This window comes from Carettochelys insculpta, chromosome 13, assembly GCF_033958435.1.
Source record: "Carettochelys insculpta isolate YL-2023 chromosome 13, ASM3395843v1, whole genome shotgun sequence".
NCBI classification, from domain to species: Eukaryota; Metazoa; Chordata; order Testudines; family Carettochelyidae; genus Carettochelys; species Carettochelys insculpta.
The window spans coordinates 30,289,150-30,311,880 of NC_134149.1; the positions used below are offsets into that span (position 1 = coordinate 30,289,150).

Below are 22,731 nucleotides of genomic sequence, written 5' to 3' on the forward strand. Positions count from 1 at the left end.
AGGATCATTTCTTTCTCCAGGCTTATTCAACATCTACATCCACCCACTGAGAGAACTGGGGAGACTTTGTGAACTCAGGTGCCAATAATATGCAGGTGACATAGTTCTATCTAGCCTTCACAACAAACTATAGCACCGAAGTCACTAACCTGGTATGGTGCTTAGATGAGATCAGCTTCTGGATGAAAAATAGCTTTTCTAAAACTGAGTAACATCAAGATGGAAGCACTTTGAGCCATGTGTAGATGTGATTGGCTAAAAGTGCACAACCACAATTTGTCAATTCAGTCTGCAATTTGACTGCTCCTGCATTTTTTATTGTTGTGTATCTGCAAGTAATGCATTCTCCCCATCTACAGCAGGCCAGGAGACTACATTCTGTCTTGGCATATGATGACCTAACCCCAGTTTATATCCACTCCCATCCAGACTAGAGCAGTGCTATTTACCTAGGCTATGTCAAGACTATAGCATAAAGTCAATTCTAAGGCATTTAGCTCGATTTTACAATGAGACTGTCCTCACTGCAAATACCATTGTTAATTTTTAATGGGCACTAAGGTCAACTTTCTCCCCTCAACATCTGATGCAGCATAACACCATGTTTGAATTTAAAAGCTCGAATTAATGCTAGTATGGAAACAGCATTACTTTAAATTGATTTTATTGGCCTCCAGAGGTATTCCACAATACCCAGAATGTGTACGTTCTGTCTGCTTTCACCTCTGGTGCTCTCCAGGTGAGCAGGAAGAAGGGAACAGGAAACCCAGCAATTTGAATTCATTTCTTTATGATCAGTGTGATGATTGCATCTAGCCAGGAAAGACAGCATGGAGCCATCACAAGAACCAGGATCTCACTTCGGCTGGTGGGCTAGACCCACCCCACCACACCATGTGGCAGCTTGGCTGTGGGAACCAGACAGCAGCACATCAGAAAGTGGCCTGTCCTGCCCTGCACAGGGTGAAGGTGTCTTCCAGGCACAGGATGTGGCAGAAGAGGCTGAGAAACTTCTTTTCCGTGTTTCACATTTGTATGTGGCAGCCCCCGCTCCAGGCGCCATGCAGTCAGCAGTCTGTCCCCCTCCCCCAGGTTTCATGCAGCTTGTGGCTGGTCTGTGGGGGCCATGCTTGTAGACAGCAACATGTTCTGCCATGCATGGGGTGAAGTCTTCCTCCCTGCACAGGATTTATCAAGAGAGACAGAGAAACTTCTTTTCTGCCCTTCACATTTACATGGGACAAGCCCTGCACCCCCACAGCTGCTACGTGGCTGGCGGGCTGGCCCCCAACCCACCACACCTCATGCCAGCTGTGCAGTGTGGACCACACTTCCAGACAGCAGCATATCCTGGCCTGCAGAGGGTGAAGGCTTCTGTGCTGCACATTTTCCAGGGCTCACCGAGTGCCAGAGGGCTGGCTTACCCAGTAGCAAATATTTTTGGAGCTTGCCCCCTCGCCTAGGCACCCACAAACCGAGCCATGTCAACTGGTCCCACAGCTGGCCCCTGCCAGCTGATTTTTGTTGGGGGCCAACCCCCGGCAGCAACTATTTCTGGGGCTGGCCCTCATGCTTAGACACACAAAGGATCAAATAATGTCAACAGGTTATCAGGGGGGCTGGCCCCACAGAGGGTGGCATGCATTTTTGGGGCTGGACCCCCCACCTATGCACCCACAGATTAAACCATGTCACCTGGTTCCTCAGCTGGCCCCTACCAGCTGAGATTTTTTGCAGGGGTCGGCCTCCAGCCCCTGCTTCAGTGCTCCCCCTTTCAAAAGTGTGTGGCTTTGGGGAGTCATAATCTCAGCAGTGGCCTGTTTGCTGTATTTTCGCTGGGGGATGGGGGAGTAGCTGAGTGACTTGTTGACATGGCACAGTCAGTGCCCTTATTTTCAAAAGTCACTGTTTTCCATTTCTCTGGGATTCCCTGCTCTACTTTTCTTCTGCTTTGCTTGAGAATTACATGGCACATTTAGTGGGTGCTCCCACAGCTCTTTTCCTAGTGTCATGGAGTCAGTTTGTTCCTCTTAGGTATCATGAGTGTGTGGTACTGTCAGCGAGGTGCACCCTTAAAAGTAACTTTGCCTTTTAGATTCCCTCCCTACTTTCATGGGGGAGATTAGCTGAGTGACTTGTTGACATCGCACAGTCAGCTGGTACACCTTAAAAGTCTCTGTTTTTCTTTTAGATTCCCTGACTAGTTTTCCTTCTTTCCCAAGTCAGATGGGCATCATGGGGGAAGATAATATGAGTGACCTGTTCACGTGGCACAGTCGGGTGGGTGCTCCCAAAGCACAGCCTCTGAAACCCACTTGTTTGGTGTTTTTTTTTCCCTTGGGATTCCCTACTTTGTGATTCCCTTCTTTGTGATTAATATGAAGTCTTTCCATAGTCATGTGGATCCAGTTTCTTCCACTGTTTGGTGTTCTTTCAATTGGGGGAAAACTAACTGAACAGCCTGTTGACATGGTAAACTGCTGTTGACAGGTGGGTGCTTGCCATGGTTCAGTCAACTGGATGCTCCCAGATCACATTTGCTAAGGGTGCTTCACCTTCTGAAGCCTAACTGTTTGGTTGTCTTTTGCTTGAGATTTCCTACTTTTCCTTCTTTCCGTTTGAAAAATAGCCATTGGCTTTCAATGGGGGGTGGGAGGCAATGAGGGTGATGCAGTCTGGGAAGGTGACATCAGACACCCACAACCACTTGCAGGGCATTTTTCTCCCATAATGCACCAGCAAAAAACCCCAGGTTGCAACAGGACTGAAGGAACTATGGGATAGATGCCCACAATGCACTGCTGCAACAGTCGAACTGTGGAGACATACAAAATTGACTTTGTGAGCAGGCGCAGACACTCAACTTTGACTTTATAAAATCTAGTGTTACAAAGTTGACTTTAATAAATTCAACTTTATTTCTTAGTGTGGACATAGCCCTAGTCAGGAAACCATCCACCCTCAGAAGATTCCAACTAATACATTGATTATAAAGCCAGAATGGACTGCTGTGGTCTTCTTGTCTGACCTCATATGTAACACTAGTCATAGAATGTCCCCAAATTAATACCTAAAGCAGATCTGTTAGAAAAGCATAGACTCTTGATTTAAGAATTGACAGTGATGGAGAATCCACTGATACTTGGTAAGTTGTTCCAAAGTTCACATACCCTCACTGTTAAAAATTTATACTTTACAGAACATGGAGGCCTAGTTCCCTAATAACTCAGGGTAAATGTGCACCTTATATCTATCTGTCCTCTGCTTTTTTCACTGTTTTCCATTTCATGGTCAAATTCAAGGTGTTCATTCTTATCTTCAAGGCATGTAACAGTCTGCATGCAGGTCACCTAATTACTAAAACTCCCTGCCCAGGACCAAATATGAAGTCTGTGCTCCACAGACACATTTCTCCCATCTTCCCCAGACCAGAACTTATATATTGCAAGGACAAAATTTACTTGTGCAGGAGACAGAGCTTTTTCTGCCACAGGTCCAAGACTGGAGCAAACTCAGAATGGCAATAAGGACCATCACAAATCTCATCACCTCAAAGTGCAAGGTGCTCTTCCTGAACTTCAGCTTTTGTTGATACATGGAATACAAAATATATTACATTATCATTGAAAAATAAGTGAAATAAAACTCCAACCCAGCCCCACACAATTTATTTTTGGCGAGAAGATGAAAGAATAAATGTGACAGGCTACTCAGAGCGCTTGCTGCACTTCTTAAAGACACTGAGATGTTACAGTGCTGGAGGCTGTGCAATAACCTCATTAGAACAGAAGTTTAAAATGTAATGAATATTAATAGAAGAGTAAGATATTAATATTGATCAAAACTAGAAGTATTCTATAAAAAAATTCAACAGGTATTAAAAATGTAGCTCTGTATTTTATTTTTTCAGTGGCTGAGATTACATGAAATTAAAACAGTTCACTTGAGGTGGAGTGGAGAAGGCAAGTTAAGCAAAGAGTCAGTCATCTGTATGAAGAATATCTGAAGGATCGGCAACATTAGGCAAATGTAACCATATAAATGATGAGGTACAATGAAATACAAATAGATTCTTTTGACAATAAGATAAAAGATTCTTGTAGTGTGTGTTTTGGGCTCTCGGGGCCTTTTGAGGATTAGACAATATATGCATAATATAAATACATGACCCACTGAAGATTTGAAACCACTTCTCTTGCAAGCCTTAAATCATAAATCCACCTTCTGCCAAACCACAAGGCAATTCTGTTTCTACTAGTATGCATCATATTTAATCATTGGCTTTTAGGAAATTACATATGTTAAATGAGTTATGGGAGACCTAGTTTGTTCTCTAAACTCAATAGAAACAATAAAATTATTGGAATAAAATTATGCTTATTTATGTTCAAATGAAGTCCATTTCCTAGTTCATACCAACAAAAGAAACGTAGATGTTGTGGATAAGACACAACAGTGGGAGGCAGAAGACATAGCCCTCTTGATAATCTCCACCAGTTTCTTCACGTACAAAATTTGAGTACCATATTCACAGACTATCCGAGTTAAATTGCTAATATCAGTAAGTGTTTTTTGAGGTATAAACGGAAAGTGTTCCAGCAATGCAAATTATTTAGATAATATGCATGTGCGTACAGATTTTCATACATATTGTACTTTATTTTCCCATTGGAACAGTAGAAAATTAAAAGTATAATAATAATCTACTAATTGTCTATTTTCTAGGTGTTACCTATCTCCACAAATTATGGATTTATGAACATTAAGATAATTTTAATTTTAAGTGATTAGGACTATGCAGGAAAAAGCAAAAGCAAAGAGGTTGGTGTTTTGAATTTAATGTCCCAATTTCTGTTACATGTCTCTCTCTTTAAAAGAGAGTATAGTACTTGTGAAAGGTGCCAAATAGACAGTGCTAAAGGAAAAAAAAAGCCTGTTCAAAAAAAGCATACAGCACAGGTAGCTGCAGCGCCATATGACGTACACTGAACCATCAATATGTCTCCATTTTGTTCTGCGAGGACCACTTCTAAGCACACGTCTACACTGCAAAAAAGGTGTCCTGCTTTCAGTCCAAATTAACAAACTGGACTTAAAGTATCAGTAAAGACAAGCAACTTGGTTATTCTCTCAGAATAGCAGTGGAAGGGACCTATACAAATGTTGCTAACCCAAATTAAAATCTGAGCTGGCATGTCTTCACTTCTGTTGTAAACAAAATTAGCTAACTCGTGTTTACTAACCCAAGTTAATAACTCACATTTTTTTGCAGTGTAGGCACACCCTAAGATGCCAGCGAATCCAAATGCAGTCAAACTGTGACCAAAAGGGATTCTCGATAGTTCCAGCTATGTTAGTGGCTGTCACCAGATTAAAAAAGCACTAGAAAATAGACTGAACTGCGTAAGGTCACAAAAAGCTTTTTGACTACCAAAACTTTTAGGCCCTGATCCTGCAAAGACTTAACTTTATGCACACAGCTAAATACAGTTAAGCACAAGCTTAGGGAAGCAAGCAGTGTGTAAAGTTAAGCATATGCGTACATCTTTGCAAGACAGACATTCTAATCACCAATAGCTGTATTTGAACTGGTGACTGCTAGGCTAAAGACTGTATTGTAAACAGTCCTGCTCCCGGTAGTGGTTTTCAAACTTGGTTTCATTTACCTCATTGCCTGCTGATTGAGTAAAACTTGACAGTTGTTATTTGCAGACTTTTCTATAGGCTTAGCTACAAGTTACTATTTTGCTCTCCAGAGTTTAGAAACTTTTAAGTATAAGCTGTGAAAAAGTTATTTGTATTCAATTCTTCTGTAAAAGGCTGATTAGGATTGGGTGACAGTGTGCCCTTTAGAGAATTTGCTATCTGACGGCAAAGTAGTAGAGTACATTTTAAAACATGATTTTCCTGCACAGACCTGCTTTGCTCACTGTCAGTCTTCGTCTTTCATCTGTTGTAGAGACACTTTTGTGTGATTAAATTTTCATCATTTTGATTCTTATTTTATATATGCTCTTATTGCTGTTGATATGCTGATGGCCGGCTTTATTGTTGGAGAGAAACCTAGTGTTCTGCACTAGTCCACGTTTTACATTATTGCTGGAGGACTTATTTAATTATTTAGTTTTAATCAAGTTAATTATAATGTAACAAGACATACCTGAGGTACCTAAGCACAGCTTTTCAATTAATTGTTTCATTACAGCTTAAACAGAAAAAAAAAAAACTTGACATAGAAAAAGATAAGGGGCATATCTACACTTGCCACCAGCTTCGAAGGGGGCATGGTAAGCAGAGCCATGGGCAATTACTGATGAAGTGCTGCAGTGAATACACAGCATTTCACTAGGCTAATTTTCCACCGCAGCAACTTCAAAGTGTCAAACTTCGAAGTGCCAGCATGTGTGTAGCCATGGGCTACTTTGAAGTCCCTTTACTCCTCAAAATTTTTGAAGTGCCTGCAGCTACACACATGGTGTCACTTCAAAGTCAGATGCTTCAAAGTTGCTGCAAGGGAAATTTGCCTAATGATGTGCTGCATATTCACCACATCACTTCATTAGTAATCTCCCATGGCCCTGATTACTAGGCTCCCTTCAAAGTTGGGGGCAAGTGTAGACCCAACCAAGATGTTTCAATCAAATGCCCTTTATTTTAAAAATAAATAGGAATAGAATATTTCAAATATTATATTTAAGTCATATTATAATGTGCCACTAGTAATGCATATGACTACAGCTGATAGAGCATTAAATAATGTAAAAATATAAAAATGAAACCCTCAGAATAAAATATGAAATATTTGAAATTCTAAAATGAAATTTCCTAGTTTTCTAAAATGTCGTCCTGAAATGGAATAATTTACATTCATCATTGTGGGGTTTTTTTGTGTGTGGAAAAATTCATAAAAATCAAAATGATTCATGAAGTAAAATCTGTTCTATTGTGTAACATGGCAAGTGCTCACCCCCTGGACACCTCTTGCTGGTGTTTGGGAAGTAGCTTTTGGCCAGCTCCTGCACTCTCCTGGATGGTGGTCTGCATTCTGTCGCTCGCTCACCCACTTATGCTTGGCAAGCTTTAGCTTAATCATTTGCCTCAGTGGCACACTGCAATGTCCAGTCTAGTCCCTTGCATAATTTTGGGGGCTATCCCTGGCCTCCAACAGCCCTTCCAACCTGCAGCCTGTTTGCCAGGGCATTCTGGCACTCTGGCAGCTGGCCCTGACCTCCAGTTCTTCCCCCCCATACACACACTGCAGCCTGCAGATTGTCTGGTGACAGGCCAGGCTCTGGGGACTGTCCCCCCTCCAGCTACCTCCCACAACATTCAGGCTGTCTGGGGAGGGGCCAGGCTCTGGGTGCTATGCCCCCTCCAGCTGCCCTCCAAAGCCTACAGGCTGTCTGGGGGGCAGCCTTTCCCCCATGATTTGCAGACTGGGGAGCTCCAGGGGCTGCCCCCATCACCAGCTGCCACTCCTCCAACAGCACCCCACCCACTCATTGCCTACAGGCTGTCAGGTTGGGGTAATGTTACAAGGGTTGCCCCCAACCTCCAGTGCTCCCTCTCCTGGCCTACAGCCTGAGAGCTGCCCCCGCCACACCTCCACCCCATGGTCTGCAGGCTCTCTGGAGGGTCAGGGGGCTAGGATTTGGAGCAGAACAACCAATCATAGAATCCTAGAGCTGGAAGAGACCTCAGGAGGTCATTGAGCCCAACAGCCTACCCAAAGGAGGATAAATCCTAACTAAATCATACCAGCCAGGACTTTGTCAAGCCAATATTTAAAAACCTCTAGTGGGGGTGACTCCACCACCTGTCTAGGTAATGCTTCCGTGTGCTTCACCAACCTCCTGGTAAAATAGTTTTTTCCTAATATCCAACCTACACTTCCTGCTCTGTAGCTTGAGGCCACTGTTCTTCGTTCTGCCATCTGTAACCACTGAGAGCAGTTTCTCTCCATCCTCTTTGGACCTCCCCTTCAGGAAGGTGAAGGTTGCTATCAAATCACCCCTAAGTATTCTCTTCTGTAAACTAAATAAGCCCAGATCTCTCAGCCTCTCACAGGTCATGTGCTTCAGCCCCTCAATCATTTTTGTTGCCCTCCGCTGAACCTGCTCCAATGCATCTACATCCTTTCTATACTGGGGGGCCCAAAAGTGGATGCAATACTCCAGACGTGGCCTCACCAGTGCCGAGTAGAGGGAAACAATAACTTCTCTAGATCTGCTGGAAATGCTTCTCCTAATGCACCCCAATATGCTATTAGCTGTCTTGGCTACAAGGGCACACTGTTGACTCATATCCAGCTTCTCATCCACCATAATCCCCAGGTCCTTTTCTGCTGCAGTTCTGCTTAGCCAGTCAGTCCCCAGCCTGTAACAATGTTTGGTATTCTTTTGTCCCAAGTGCAGGACTCTGCACTTCTCCTTGTTGAACCTCATCAGATTTCTTTTCACCCCATCCTCCAATTTTCCTAGGTCACTCTGAACTCTATCCCTACCCTCCAATGTATATACCTGCTACCTCTCCCCCTAGCTTAGTGTGCAATCCATTCCCTCATCCAGGTCATTAATAAATATGTTGAACAATAACAGCCCTAGAACTGATCCTTGGGACACTCCACTTGAAACTGACCACTAACCAACCATAGAGCCATTGATCACTACCCATGGGGACCAATCATCTAGCCAGCTTTCTATTCACCTTACAGTCCATTTGTCCGATCCATGCTTCCTTAATTTATGGGCAAGAGTATTGTGAGAGATGGTATGAAAAGCTTTGCTAAACTCAAAGTGTATCACACCCACCACTATCACCATATCCACAGACGCAAATCAGATTGGTCAGGCATGACTTGCCTTGTTGAATCCATACTGACTATTCCTGATCACTTTCCCCTCCTCCAAGTGCTTCACAATGGATTCTTTAAGGATCCCTCCACAATTTTGCCAGGGACTGAGGTAAGGCTGAGACTGATCTATAGTTCCCTGGATTGTCCTTCTTTCCTTTGTAAAGATGGTTACTATATTTTCCTTTTTCCAATCATTTGGAACCTCTCCTGATCTCCATAAGTTTTCAAACATAAGTTTTCAAAGGCTCTGCAATGACATTTGCCAATTCCCTCAGTAACTTTGGGTACATTAAATCCAGACCCATGGATATGTGTATGTCTAGCTTTTCTAAATAGCTCTTAGCCTGTTCTTTCTCCACCGAGGGCTGCCCACCTCCTTGCCATAGTGCATTGCCTAGTGCGGTAGTCTGGGAGCTGACCTTATCAGTGAAGACAGGGAATAAATCCAAACCAAAATCCTGATCTTGATTTAAGCAAGGGTAAGAGGAAGCTGCATACCAAATTTGGTGGTCCTAGCTCTTACAGTTTAAGAGGCATTCTTGAATGAATGAACTCAGAGCAGCACAGATACATACTCATACATGTATATCTGAAACTACCTGGCAGATAAAAGTTTATAGTCTCCTGTCCAGACCACTGCCCTACCACTCTGTTCCCTGCACCCCTCTTCCAGACACCACCCCCAACACATACCTCTCTCCTGAATTCCCCGCTCCATATCTCACACCTCTTCCCACAGCCAACTCCTGAACCCCTCTTCTGCCTAGATGCTGCATCCCCATCCTGCTCCTACAACCTACTTACCACCCAGAACCCATACGCCTGTCTGCTCCTGCATGCAATGTCCTGCCCATACCCTACACCTCCACCCTCATCCTTCCCCCTCACCCTACCTACCATCCAGAACCTAAATCCTCAACCTGTTCCTACACCCAGTGTCCTGCCCAGACCTCGCACCCTCACTCTCAACCCACTCTTGCACCCTACCACCTGCCCGGACCCTGCATCCCCATCCCAGTTAAACACCCAATAATCCTCTCCCATGCTCTGAACCTCTCATTTTGACCCCATCCCAGAATCTAATTGGGATCCCACAAAATCTGCTAGCCCCAGTCCTGCTAGGTTCTGGAGTGGAGCCCAAGGGTACTGAGGTGAATGTCTTTTCTGCTCCTGATTGGGGGCCACATCTGTGAGATTTTTAGGGTGGCAGGTCATTATGGCACTGAGATGTTAGGGGTTTGTTTGTTCTCACTTGCATGTGGCCCCCAACTAATTTTTCTGTTGATTGTAGTCCCCAGCCCAAAAAAGGCTCCCAACCCCTGTTTTAAACTGTTGACTAACATAGTAAATGTGGAAAGTAACAGTGTTTGGCAAATGCCTGTTAAATGGTTTCGTCTCTTAAATGGCTCTGTCACAGGTTCTGCTAATAACTATGGCAGAGATAAATAGATCCTCTCTGGAGGACGCAGAGCCACAGAACAGGGATAGGAAGAGGCAGGTGGGTGGACATTAAGACCGCTGGTGCCTCAAATCTTCGGGTATCCTACACAACTGTGTATTCTGTGTATGGGTAAGGATGGCTCTGAGTGTGTGTTGTTGTCAATGACTATGTGATCAGCTCCTTAATGCGCTAGAAACCAGCCATGTGTTCTACTGTAGCTGTCAGTAGCACACGGCTCGTGCCAGTTAATTTATCACAGATCGTTTACTACAGGGTGATCTATTTCACCAAGGCCATCCCTGTTAACTGTAAAATTATTATTTTTTGTTCATTATTTCAGTCTGTGTCTAAGTCTAGTTTTCTGTACATTGGGAACACTTCTAGGAAATGCTTCCCTGGTTACCATGTAGAGTGAGAAACAGTTAAATGGACTGAATGAGTTTTTCATTTTTAGTGTCTTAAATTAATAACTCCAAAATGAAGAGACGTGAGAAAAAATCATATAGTCTCTTAATATGAATAAATCATACCTGGATAGCAGTAGTAAGGCTGGAGTGATGCTGACGCTGTCTCTAAAAGTTCATTACTAGGTTGCTTTAGCTGTCCGGTGTAATTTTAGGGACATCCGCTTGGTTCATTCATATTTTAGTACCACTTTAACTGCACTAGAAATTCTAATATTTATTATTCAGGATTTTATTATGACCCTTTTAACTGATACAGTGCTGCTGACAGGTGTGGTATGCTGAATGATCTTTCATGTTAGCTACGTCTACACTAGAGAATTTGGTTGACAAAACCCCTGAAGCAGTTTAGGAACGCCAGGGTGATGAAGCCGTCCATAACCGCATCCAGGTCTGCGACGCGGATGACCTTTCAGAGCAGAATGGCGTTGATGGCTGTCATTGCCTGCAAGGGGAGGGGACCAAACACATACATGAGGGACTGGGGAAGGGAGTCCCAGGGCCCTGGGGGGTCCCTGCCCCTTCCTGTCCCCCTTCTTCCCTGTGCTCTTCAAGCCCCCCTGCTCCACTGTGAAGCTGCTCCCCAGCAGCAGGTCTGTGTAAGGGTGGGACAGCTTGGTCCCCTGGGGATGGGGCTTCACCCCCTCCCCATCCACACCCCCAGCCCCATTCCCTGAGGGTCCTTCTTGGGTTGGACCTCACTTTCCTCACCCTGTGCAGGGCCTGCAGCCCGAGAGTCCCTTATCTGCATGAGGACAGCCCTGATGGTGGACCTCCCCATGCCGAACTGGTTCTCAACGCAGTAGTAACTGCCGGAGTGGCAAGCTTCCAGAGGGCAATCACAACCCGCTTCTCCGGGGGGTTGCAGGCCACAGCTGGGTGTCTTCCCTCTGGAGGGTTGGGGCGAGCCAGGCGCAAAGCTCCAGAAAGGTGTCCTTCCTCATTTGGAAGTTATGGGGCTGCTGCTGGTTGTTTCACCGCCCCGTGACCAGCCTGTCCCACCAGTCGGCACTGGTTGTGTACATCCAGACCTGTCTGATCACCCAAGGGGATGGGCGCAGGCAGGGCCCTGGGGTGCCGAGAGCACGCTCCTTGGTCCCAGTGTCAGGCGCATCCCCCCCAGCAGAGGTGGTGTATGGCTGTGATCAGCATGAGCATCAGCTGAAGCAGCTGTGAGTGGATCCAATGCAAGCCCAGGGGCTGCACTGGTATCGTGGCTATCTGGGAAGCATTGTGTCTCTCACAAATAGTGTGTGAGCCCTGCAGTAACTATGCTGTCCCGTAACGAGGTAGGCAAGCCTCAGCACGGGCAAGCAATGTCAGTTGTGGGTTGGGCCTTTAAGGGCATGCCTCACCAGGGCTCCCATAAGGGCTTGCTGGCCATGCAACCCTGTCTGCCAGGATTGCGAGGCCTGTTCTGCTGAGAAAGCAGCCAGGTGGTCTGGCTGCTCTCTGTCAACAGAGTGGATCATCCTTTCAATCTGTTTTCATGTGTGGACGCTCTCTGTCAATAGAGGCTTTGTTGGAAGATCTCTTCCGACAGTACCTTCTGTCAACAGATCACTCTAGTGTAGACATAGCTGTTATGTTTCAAAAAATGTAGATGAATATTCAACGTAAGTTTCCTTAAAGTAGCACTGCAGGTTGTGCTTCTTAATTTACTTTGGGGTGGGGGGAAATCACTTTAACTATTCACCTGTTTAAAATGGACAACCTATCATAGCATTTTGTGGCTCATGCATTTTTACTAAGTCTAAATGCAATCAGTTCAGATTATAAAGTTCCCTTATTTCTTCAGGCAAGGTTACAACACTGTTATCACAGGAGTACTTTTCATCCACTATAAAATATTATGTGAAAGAAGAGCATCCTTGACATCAGCATTAGATAAGTTATTGTAACTGGATCAGTGAAAGAGTGAGTGACATTATATACAGCAACAAGAGGAAACAGACTCATCCCTCTGACCAATATATCCTGTAAAATAGCTACAGAGAGGCACCTGTGTTAGTCTGTACTCCAACAAAACAAAGCAGCAGAAATGTAGCAGTTTAAAGACTAACTAAATGATTTGTTCAGTGATGAAGTGGGTCTTGTCCGACAAAAGCTCATCACCGAATAAATCATTTTAAATCTTTAAAGTGCTACATTTCTTCCGGGGTTCCTTTGGTTTTTTTTTGTTATTGTTTTTGTTTTTGGGTTTTCTTTTGTTTTTTGTAAAGTAGGCAGGGAGTTAAGAGAGGAGAAAGGATGCAAAATGAAGATGCTGGTCAGTGTCTTGCCATTTATATTGTACTATGGATGTTGTAGTACTGACATAAATGCTGGTACTCTGGAAGCTAATGAATGTTAATTTATATTAATTACACGATATCAACAGAACATTTAAGACGTCTTTGCAAAGTATGCAGCTACGTTTATCATTATGGTATAGTTTAAATTTCAGTTAATCACATTTGAAACAGATTGTGCAGTTGAAATGTGTAGTATCAGTATCGGTCACTGATTGCAATTGTCCTATTTGTTCTCTCAAAGGTGGTTGTGCCAGTCAATGGAAATAGATGTGCAAGACATTGACATTGAAAATATTTCTCTTTTTTTCCTCATGCAATTTCTAGAGACACTTGCATGTAACTTTGTATCTTTGGAAGCAGCAGCAAAAAAGTCTCCCTTACTTTATTGAATAAAGATTTGAGACTTTTTAAAATGGTTTAAATATGTACCAAGCAAGGAGTGGGGGCAGGGATAACCTTCTAATGTCCATAATGTGCATTTTGTGAATGGACACTTTATCAGAGGGTATGATTTCTTATTTAAAAGTAGGTACAAAATAACAGGCCCTGGTGGACATGAAAGGATGTTTCACGAGCATCTGTATTGGCTGGTCAGGCCAGGCCCTTGAAGCCCAGGTGTTCCAGAACTCATGGCTCAGGTGGAGAATAGAGGAGAGGACCTACATCACCCTGTGGGAGCTCCCACTTGGGGATGTCACCATGTCCCTCTGCATCGTGGCGGATGCTGCCTACTCCCTGCACCTGTGGCTCATGAGGCCCTAAACTGGCCATCCAGACCCAACACAGAACCTTTTTAACATGCAGCTGAACCAGGACCTTAACTGCATGGAGTGTGTATTCAGGATCCTAAAGAGCCATTTCAGGTGCCTCCTGATGCACCTGGAGCTTGGGCTGCAAAATGTGTCTGCCATCGTGGGAACATGCTGCACTCCACAATGTTGTGGAGAGAAAGAATGAGCTGTTTGTGCAGGGGTGGGCTGTTGCCAGGCACACAGAGACAGTGTGTGGATCAGAGAGGCCCTTTGTGAGGCCTTCGTTCAGGGGCCCCCAATGACCTTCCCCTAGGCATCCCCCACCATAACACCCCGCACAAACACCACACACCACTCCCCCACCATTTACGAGGGACATGGGGGTGGTGAAGAAATAAACAGTTTACTTTAACGTGGAAATGTCGTGAGATTAGAACTGTGAATGTAACTATATTCTAGAATGGGGGTAAGTATGTACAGTGGTGGGGGCCTTGAACAGGGGCTGGGGGCATCTAAACTTGGATGAGCAGCATGGGACAGGGCCTGGGGGGCCTCAGTCCTCTGAGGGAGAGGAGGGCCATGAGCTGCAGCAGCCATGGGAGACCCTAATTCCCTGGATTCAGGGTCCTCATTGGGGCTGGGATGGAGCCAGGACCACAGGGAGGTAAGGGTGTGGGAGGGGTGCAGTGGGCTTGGGCTCAGCAGGGAGCACGGGGGGACGGGTAGGCACCCCCGTGGCCATGAGACACTGGGCAAGTTACCGCATGGGAGAAGGAGAGAGGTTGGGTGGGAGCAGGGCAGTGAGGCCAGGGCAGCTGGGAGGAGCAGTGGGAGGAGATGCCAGGGGACAGTGAGAGGGCAGCAAGAAAGGCAGTGGGAGGAGTCTCGGGAGGCTGGGGCAGCTGGTCAGTGACAGCCTGAGTGAGGGTGCACAGAGTCTCTGCCACGTCAGCCCGCTCCAGTGCTAGCCATTCATGGAGGATGCCATTTTGCTCACGGAGGGTGGCCATGTAGGTGGTGGCCTCCTTGTCCCATCCACAGTAACGTGGCCTCCAGGCATGGTCCCCTGGGCACTGGTGGTGGGGGTGCCACAGCCCTCTCCACATCTGCTGGTGGAGCCCTCGGATGGCAGAGCTGTCAGGATGAAAAGGGAAAGAGACACAACCCGTCAGTCCTGCAGCCCAGCCCAGAGGGCCGTGCGCCTCCACCCCTCATGGGCAGCTCCTCCCACCCCCTTGTTTGATGGTCCGTCAGCCCTGGGGGATCCCAAGTGTTGAGAGGTCCCCGCATGGATGGGTCATGCGCCAGGCATGGTCCAGGTCCCCCACCCGGGTGTGCAGCTGGTGGTGCTGTCCATGAGAGCGGGTGCTGAGTGTCATGAGTGGCCATCTCTGCAGGCTGGGAAGTATGGCCATTCGGGGTGTGACCAGACTGGGGCCAGCAGCTGTGTGGACAATCCACTGCAAAGGATTTCCCCTCCCCGTAGTCCGGGCTGTGCAATGCAATGGGTACCTACCGGACAGGCCATCGAAAAATTCAGGGGAGACCCCGGTTGAAGGTGCCAGGCTGGATGACCCTGATAGGATGGCAATGATAAGTGTCCCATTGGTGGATCCCTCCTCATCTGAGGCTCAGTCCATCTTGGTGGCAGGAGGGGTGATCCAGGTGGAGGGGCGGGGCAGCTCCTGTGCCTTCAGCTGGGGCTCCGGCTTGGGCTCACCGGTGTCCAGCACCATGGCGGGGGCAGTGTGGCCTTCACCCTAAGAAGGCTATCCAGCTCTTTATAGTGTGGGCAGCTGGTGGGTGCAGCCCCTGAGCAGCCAGTCACATCTCTGGCCTGCATGTAGGCTTACCACAGCTCCTTCACCTTAGACCTCACTTGGTCTGGATTGCAGGGGGGATAACCCCGGGTCGCCAGGCTGGAAGCCAGTCAGATGAAGGCATGGGCATTCTGGCCCCTGCCAATGGTCTCGAGCAAGACCTCCTTGTGCCCCTGGAGACTGAGAAGGTTTCAGAGCTCTGGTTCCAACTACGACAGAGCCCACTTTTTGGTGCCCTGTCCAGGCTCCTGTGAGCCCTCAGCTGGCTTGGTGGGGCGGGACTCGTGGGCACAGGGCTCCTGGCTGCTGGTCATTGCAGTGGTGAGGTGGCTTTGTCTGCTCTGGGGGGGTGCTCTGAGGTCATACTGCTGGGCACTTTGTGTCCTTGTTGCTGCCAGCACCCTTTCAGCTTCCTGCCATGGGTTTCCCTGGGTCTTTAAACATGGCCAGAGGCAGGGAACATAGAGTTGTGCTATTGCTGGCCAGGACATCTCCATGTCCCAGCTGGCCAGCACCATGGAGGACTCCTCTTTCAAAAGAGTGGCTCATGGAGCGTCTACACACATCTTCTTTCCAAAGATTCTTTCAAAAGAAGGCAACCTTTCTGATCTGGGAGCAGAAGAGTGCTTTCAAAAGAAGCACATGTTCTTTCAATTTACTTTTGAAAGAAAGCATTTTGTCTATAGACACTGTACAGGATGTTTTAAAAGATACCTGTCTTTTGAAAAAGCTTTTGAAAGATCTTGCTAGTGTAGACACAGCCTAGGAGAATCTTCTTCTTCCTAAACTTTCCTATAAAGTATTGAAGTAATTCTTGTGCTCATTTTATATCTTGATTCAGTTACTGAGTATAGTTTGAAAAGGCAGATGACTTAAACCTTTCATTTATTAATTGAAATTCAGTTGTAACATTAATTTATATTGTGCTATATTTGATTAGTACAGAGAAATTAGAAGCAAATTAATTGGTGACATATTTGTTTTCTTCTTTTAACAAATCCATTAATCCTTCCATATTCAAAGCAGCCAGAGAGCAGTTGGAGATGCAGACCCAAGAAATGCCTTAATGTAAATTATATGTGTAACTATACATCTCATTAAGAAGTATCATCTCTCTTTGAGCTGGTCTACACTCACTTTTTATAGCAGTTTAGCTATACCAGTTTAGAACACCATACAGTTAAATTGGTGCAACCCCCATAGGCTATGTCTACACTACAGCAATCTTTCCAAAGAACTTCTTCTGACAGATCTCTTCTGAAAAAAACTTCTTTTGAAAAAGCACATCCATACACAAAAAAGCAGATTTAAAAAAAAATGATCAGCTCTTTTGATAGAGTGTCCAAACAGCCCCTGCTCTTTGGAAAGAACGGCTCAGAGATTGAAAACTCTGGCTCCATGAGGACTTCTCTTCTGAAAAAAGGGACTGTGGGGTGTCCACGCACTTCTTTTCTGAAACAGCAACGAAGGGTCCTGTGGCACCTTATAGACTAACAGAAAAGTTTTGAGCATGAGCTTTCGTGAGCACAGACTCACTTCAGTGCTCACAAAAGCTCATGCTCAAAACTTTTCTGTTAGTCTATAAGGTGCCACAGGACCCTTCCTTGCTGTTACAGATCCAGACTAACATGGCTACCCCTCCGATTCTTTTCTGAAAGAATCTTTTGGGAAAAGGTATCCTTCCTCATCTGGGAGAGGAAAAGAGCTGTCAGAAAAAGAGCTGTGTTTTCTCAATTTCAGATCAAAAGAGCACATTTTGTGTGTAGACACTCCATGGGTTCTTTCAGAAAGGGCCCATTTTTTTTAAAGAACTTGCTAGTGTAGATGTGGCCATAGAGTGTATCCGGTAACACCTGATAAAGGAGTTTTACTGGGACATTCATTGTTCACCTGCTTCTGAATTTACACAAATTATTAGAAATTATGATCATATGAAGCTCTGTGTATTTGTGTATTTGTGTGTAGTTCACTCACACTAAGAACATAAGAGCATAGGAATGGCCCTACTGCGTAGACTCTTACAATATACTGTTTATTAATCTTACTAATTAAATTGTAAAAGTTTTCAGAGTTCATTTTTAAAGAACTTTCACTCATTCATCTGTGTTTTGAAATATATTAATGGCATGAATATTTTAGAACTCCCGTATTTGTTAGTTGGTATCATAAGAATAAATTATTTTATTGCTTTCTTAACTGATGAGAAAACGTCTTCCACCTCAGGGAAGCTTGGTTTAAGTTCTTCATAAACAAAACATTTTACAGAAGATTTTCTTTTTTTATCCATGGATCACTTACTTCTGGCATATAAATATTTATATAAACCCTATGGTTATTTTCTGTGCAGCAAAGTATGCTAAAATGAGTTGCCTCCTTTTCCTTAAAATCCCCAGTCAGTTCATTTGAAATGCAAATATTATAGAGCATGCCCTATGCTAAAGAAAGTAGAATTTCTCAATCCTAAACACACTGGGTGCGTCTACACTACAAACTTACTTTGAAGTTAACTTTAAAGTAAGGGAGGCTAGCTTCGAAGTCGCTACTCCGTTCCCGGGAATGGAGTAGTGGAAAGTTTAACTTTAAAGTTAAGTGTGTGTAGATGCTCTGTACTCCTTATTTCGAAGTAAGGGATCCATCAAAGAGGTGGTCCCCTCAGAGGATGGAAACAATCTGGCACGCCTGAGCAGGGCTCTATGGTCCCTGCCAGCTTCCTTAAAGGAAGCAGCTCCCTGGCAACCCGTGGCAGGAAGCTGACACTGTGCCACAAGCAGGGGCAGCATGAGCTCTCCCTCAGATTGCCCCTACTCGAAGCTTCAGCCAGCCTCCACACCCTCTGGCCACCATGGTAGCACACCATGACCCCCCTGCCCAACTGGGGGCCTTGGAGGAGAGGTCCGAGGGCTCACAGGGCCCAGGCAAGAGCTGTGCTGGGGGGAACCTCCCGGTCTGAGGCAGAGCTGAAGGACCTCCTCGCTCTGTAGGGAGAGGAGGGGGTCCTTCGGCAAACTGGTGCCCGCCTGCCCAATGCCAAGGCCTTCAACCAGCTGGCCAGTGGCCTCACCACCTAAGGCCACCATGACCACGCCAGCAGCAGCATCAGGATAAAGGTGAAGTAGCTGAAGCAGGCATACTGCAAAGCTTGTGATGCTGCCAGCTGGTCGGGGGCACAGCCTGTGCACTGCCCCCACTATAAAGAGCTGCACAGGTTCCTGGGGCTGAGGGAGGTGGCCACCCTGGAGGACCTCATCGACACAGCCGGTCTCCCCTGCGAACAGTGGCAAGGAGGTGGACCCCACTGGCACCCCCCCCCCGCACCGTACAGAGACCAGCCCACTGAGGACAATGACGAGAGCTCCAGCAATGGGACCCTCATCATCGCCCTCCTCTCCAGAACACCCAGCTGGGCATTGTTGAGCCAAGCCTGGCCCACGCAGTTCATATGTAGGGGGTGAGCAGGACGTCATGAGGGCTGGGGATGGGGGCCCCCCAGAACAGCCCCACAGCCCACATGCCTGTGGACAGGGAAGGGAACACAGGACAACCCTCGCCAAAGCAGGAATCTCTGGGCACCCAGGATCCCATGGGGCTCACTGGCCATTGGGCCGCAGGGAACCAGGGCAGGGGGCAAAGGAGCGGGAGGTCCAGCCCCCCCAGGGTTGGGATCCAGCACTCACAGGCCGTTCCCCTGTCCCCTTCTGTCTCCACAGGTCCCTCACTAGTCAGCCACCACAGCACATTGGAGCGGGCCACAGTCTCAGGGGGCCGGGAGGCTGCCCCATTGCCCCAACCCACATCCCCCCACAGCCGCTGCTGGGCCTCCTGGAGATGGCGCTGGGGGGATGAGGAAGCAGCTGGCAACCAGGTGGTTGTGTGGGAGATGACTGGGGTGCTCTGAGACTGGCTGGTGATGGAGCAGGAAGTGTGGGTGAGGCTGGCTGGCAGCATGTACGCCATGGCCCAGGCCTTGGCTGCCCATCTTGCCCAGCCTCCCACCTCCTCACCAGCCCAGCCTGCAGCCATCCCTCCCACAGCTGTCCCTCCCGCAGCTGCCCATTGTATGGTGGACTTGGCAGCAGCCAAGAGCTTTGAGGTAGCTCGGTGGCTGCTGACCGAGGCAGGCGCAGCTGGCTCAGCCCCAGTGGCCCCCCCTACACACCCTGCAGAGGCCAAGTCCATGGCACCCGCACCCCAGCCCTACCTACCATTGGTCCTGGCCCTGTCACAGCCCCACAGGGGGCCCCAGACCCAGGGCAATAGGTGCAGATGTGGCCGACGTGTCTCCTGACACCCCGCACCTCTGGGTGACTAACCCTTGTCCCATCCCAGTCCCCCTCACAGTTCAGTCCCCCCACCTAGGCCCCCTCCTCTCCCCCTCTGCACACCAAATAGGTTATGATGTTCTGTTGTGTTTTGTGAAATACTTTATTCCTCACAGTAAAGTTCATTGTTCCCACTCTAATCCCAAGTCCCTGGTCCTTGGTGAGAGAGTGGTGAGGCGAGAAGCGTGAGGGGTGTGGGGGTGGGGTGGCATGTGGTGTGGAGTATGGCTGTGGGGATCAGGGCAGGCCCTGCATGAAGGCCTGGCACAGGGCCTCCCGGACCCTGACCCCATCCCTTTGTGCCTCGTGGCACGGGGCAGCAGGGGCCTACTCATAGCCAGCCCCCAAGTCCATGGCCCACACCTGGATAAAGGGCTCCCAGCAGCCCTCCAAAAGGTTGTGGAGGTCACAGCAGGCAGCGATCACTGAGGGGACATTCGGGAGGCTGACATCCAGCCTGGTGAGGAGGCTGCGAAATCTCCCCTTCAGCCTGCCAAATGCCCACTGTACTGTGCCCCTGCCATGGTTGAGGCAATCATTAAAGGTGTCCTGGGCCAGCATGGCATGGCCAGTATAGGGCTGCTTAAGCCTTGGGTGCAGTGGGTACGTGGCATCGGCCATGATGCAGGGGGGCATCGTGATGTCCCCGAATGGGAGCTCCCACAGGGGGACATACGTGCCCACGTGCATTCGGTGTCCCAGCCACAAATTCCAGAACACCCAGGTGTCATGGGCCCTGCCCAACCACCCCCCCCACACATGTCCAGGAAACGGCCCCTCGTGTCCACCAGGACCTGGAGCACTACCAAATGGCACCCCTTCCTGTTCATGTAGGAATCCCCGCTGTGGTCCGCAGCCCGGCTCTCCATGTGCATCCCCTCCCGGCCTCCAAAACAATTGGGGAACCCCAGGTCTGTGAAACCAGTAAGGGTAGCATCCAGGTGCCCCAGGGTCATGACATATCACAGGAGCATGGTGTTGATGGCTTGAATGACGGAAGGAGGAGATGTCCACAAACACTTGACTGGGAGGCCCCTCTGCCCCTGCCAACTCCCCATCTGCCCAGGATGCTGCCCTGCCCCCTCCCCGTCTTACCTGGAGGCCCCCTTCCCCTTTCCCAGTCACTCCCTCCCCAGGGTGGGTCCATGCTGGGGGCCAGATATACCTCGAGCATCACTGCTCTGATGGTGGCCTTGCCAACTCCAAATTGGTGGCCGACAGATCTGTGGCTGTGTGTCCCAGTGCTGGAGGTCCTCAAATGTCTGGCAGGTCATGCGGAAGTCCCTCAGCCACCGCTTATCGTCCCAGTCCTCCAGCATCAGCCGGTCCCACCACTTGGTGCTGATGGCGTAGGCCCACTGGTGTCAACTGGGGGGGGGAGCAGAGGAGGGGCAGCGTGGAGGATGGGTCCCAGGCAGGCAACTCAGGCGCATTGCTGGCATAGCAGAGCAACCAGCATGGTGAGGAGGCTGACCAGAGTGGAGAGGGCATTGTCCTTGGGGAGGGTGTGAGCTGGCACGGTCTCTGGCTGTTCTCCCCAGAACATGCTCTGATGCTGTCCACAGCCTGGGAGCCTTGAGCACGTGCAGGGTGTGGGTGTTGCAAGGGGCCCTTTAGGGGGTCAGCTGGCTGCAAGCCTGGAAGGGCTTGTCTGCCACGCAACCCCATGCCTGCATCATTTCCTGGCCCCTTACTTCAAAGTAGGGGCTACTTGTGCATAGATGCTTAACTTCGAAGTCGGGGGAAGCCTACTTCTAAGTAAGGGAGGGTGTATTTTGTGTGTAGACGCTCTACTTCAAAGTTATATTTCAGTTATTTTGTAGTGTAGACACAGCCACTGTGTATTTTAACAAGTCTTCACTGCAATAACATCATCAGTTGAGGTTTATTTTATAAATGCTGATTTTTAACATTCTATCTCTGTTGTGAAATCACTTTTAGTAGCAATTTAACTAAGTTTTCAGTTTTCTTTCCCTCATGTTACTGAGCTGCTGTTACAGTTTATTTCTGTGACCTCATTTTCCTATACACAGGGTGGTTTGGTCACAGAAGGAAGTATTTTTTTTTAACCAGATACTAAATACTACTTTTTGTTCTTCTCTACAGAGAGCAGGGGAGACTATCGGTGGAGATTCTGAAAGGTAATTTCTTTTTTGTCATCTTGCATTTGACTGTACAAAACTGTTGCAGACCCTATTCATTATATTTCACACAATTAAGTTGTCCCTTTTCAATTCTGCAGGATTTTATTGTTTTATTTTTATTCTCTGAGACTGAAGTAATCTACAAGTTTTAGTGAGAAAAACGTTGATCTCAGTATATTTTTAACAGCTTCCCCCGCTACTAGCTTTAAGTATGAATATAGACTTTAGGCAGAAAGCATTTCTTAAACTTTTGAAAATTGAAAATAGTGGCAGGTAGAAATTGAAAACAAATTAAAAAGTTGCAATGTGAAGTTGAGAGAGTACATGTCTTCCGCTTTCCTTTTTCTCATTCCTTGTTTATGAGGATTTATGTTTCAAAAGCACTCTGAAAATGAGAAGTGTCACATGAAAGTTTTGTAGTCCTATTTTTGGAAATGAACAATAAACTAGTGGTTTTTCTGAATGTATTTTTCCATCGATATTTTTAAAATGCTATCCCCATATGCATAAAACTAATATTTGTCTTTCTTAGACTCTATGTAATAAATATGAGGGTTGAGCAATTATTGTTCAGCTTGTTCTTTAGTGTTTGTATTTGGCCTAATAGAACACAGAGGAACATAAATAATAGTGACACTATCTT

The 22,731-nt window shown here is 47.1% G+C and overlaps 1 protein-coding gene across 1 annotated transcript in view; it reads left to right on the forward strand.

The window, feature by feature from the left end:
• Positions 1–22,731, forward strand: part of LOC142020423 (connector enhancer of kinase suppressor of ras 2-like) — a 581,534-nt gene that overhangs the window by 439,372 nt on the left and 119,431 nt on the right. Inside the window, exon 15 of the mRNA XM_075008216.1 lies at positions 22,051–22,085. Coding sequence (XP_074864317.1) covers positions 22,051–22,085 — 35 coding nt within the window. The remainder of the gene's footprint in view (positions 1–22,050; positions 22,086–22,731) is intronic.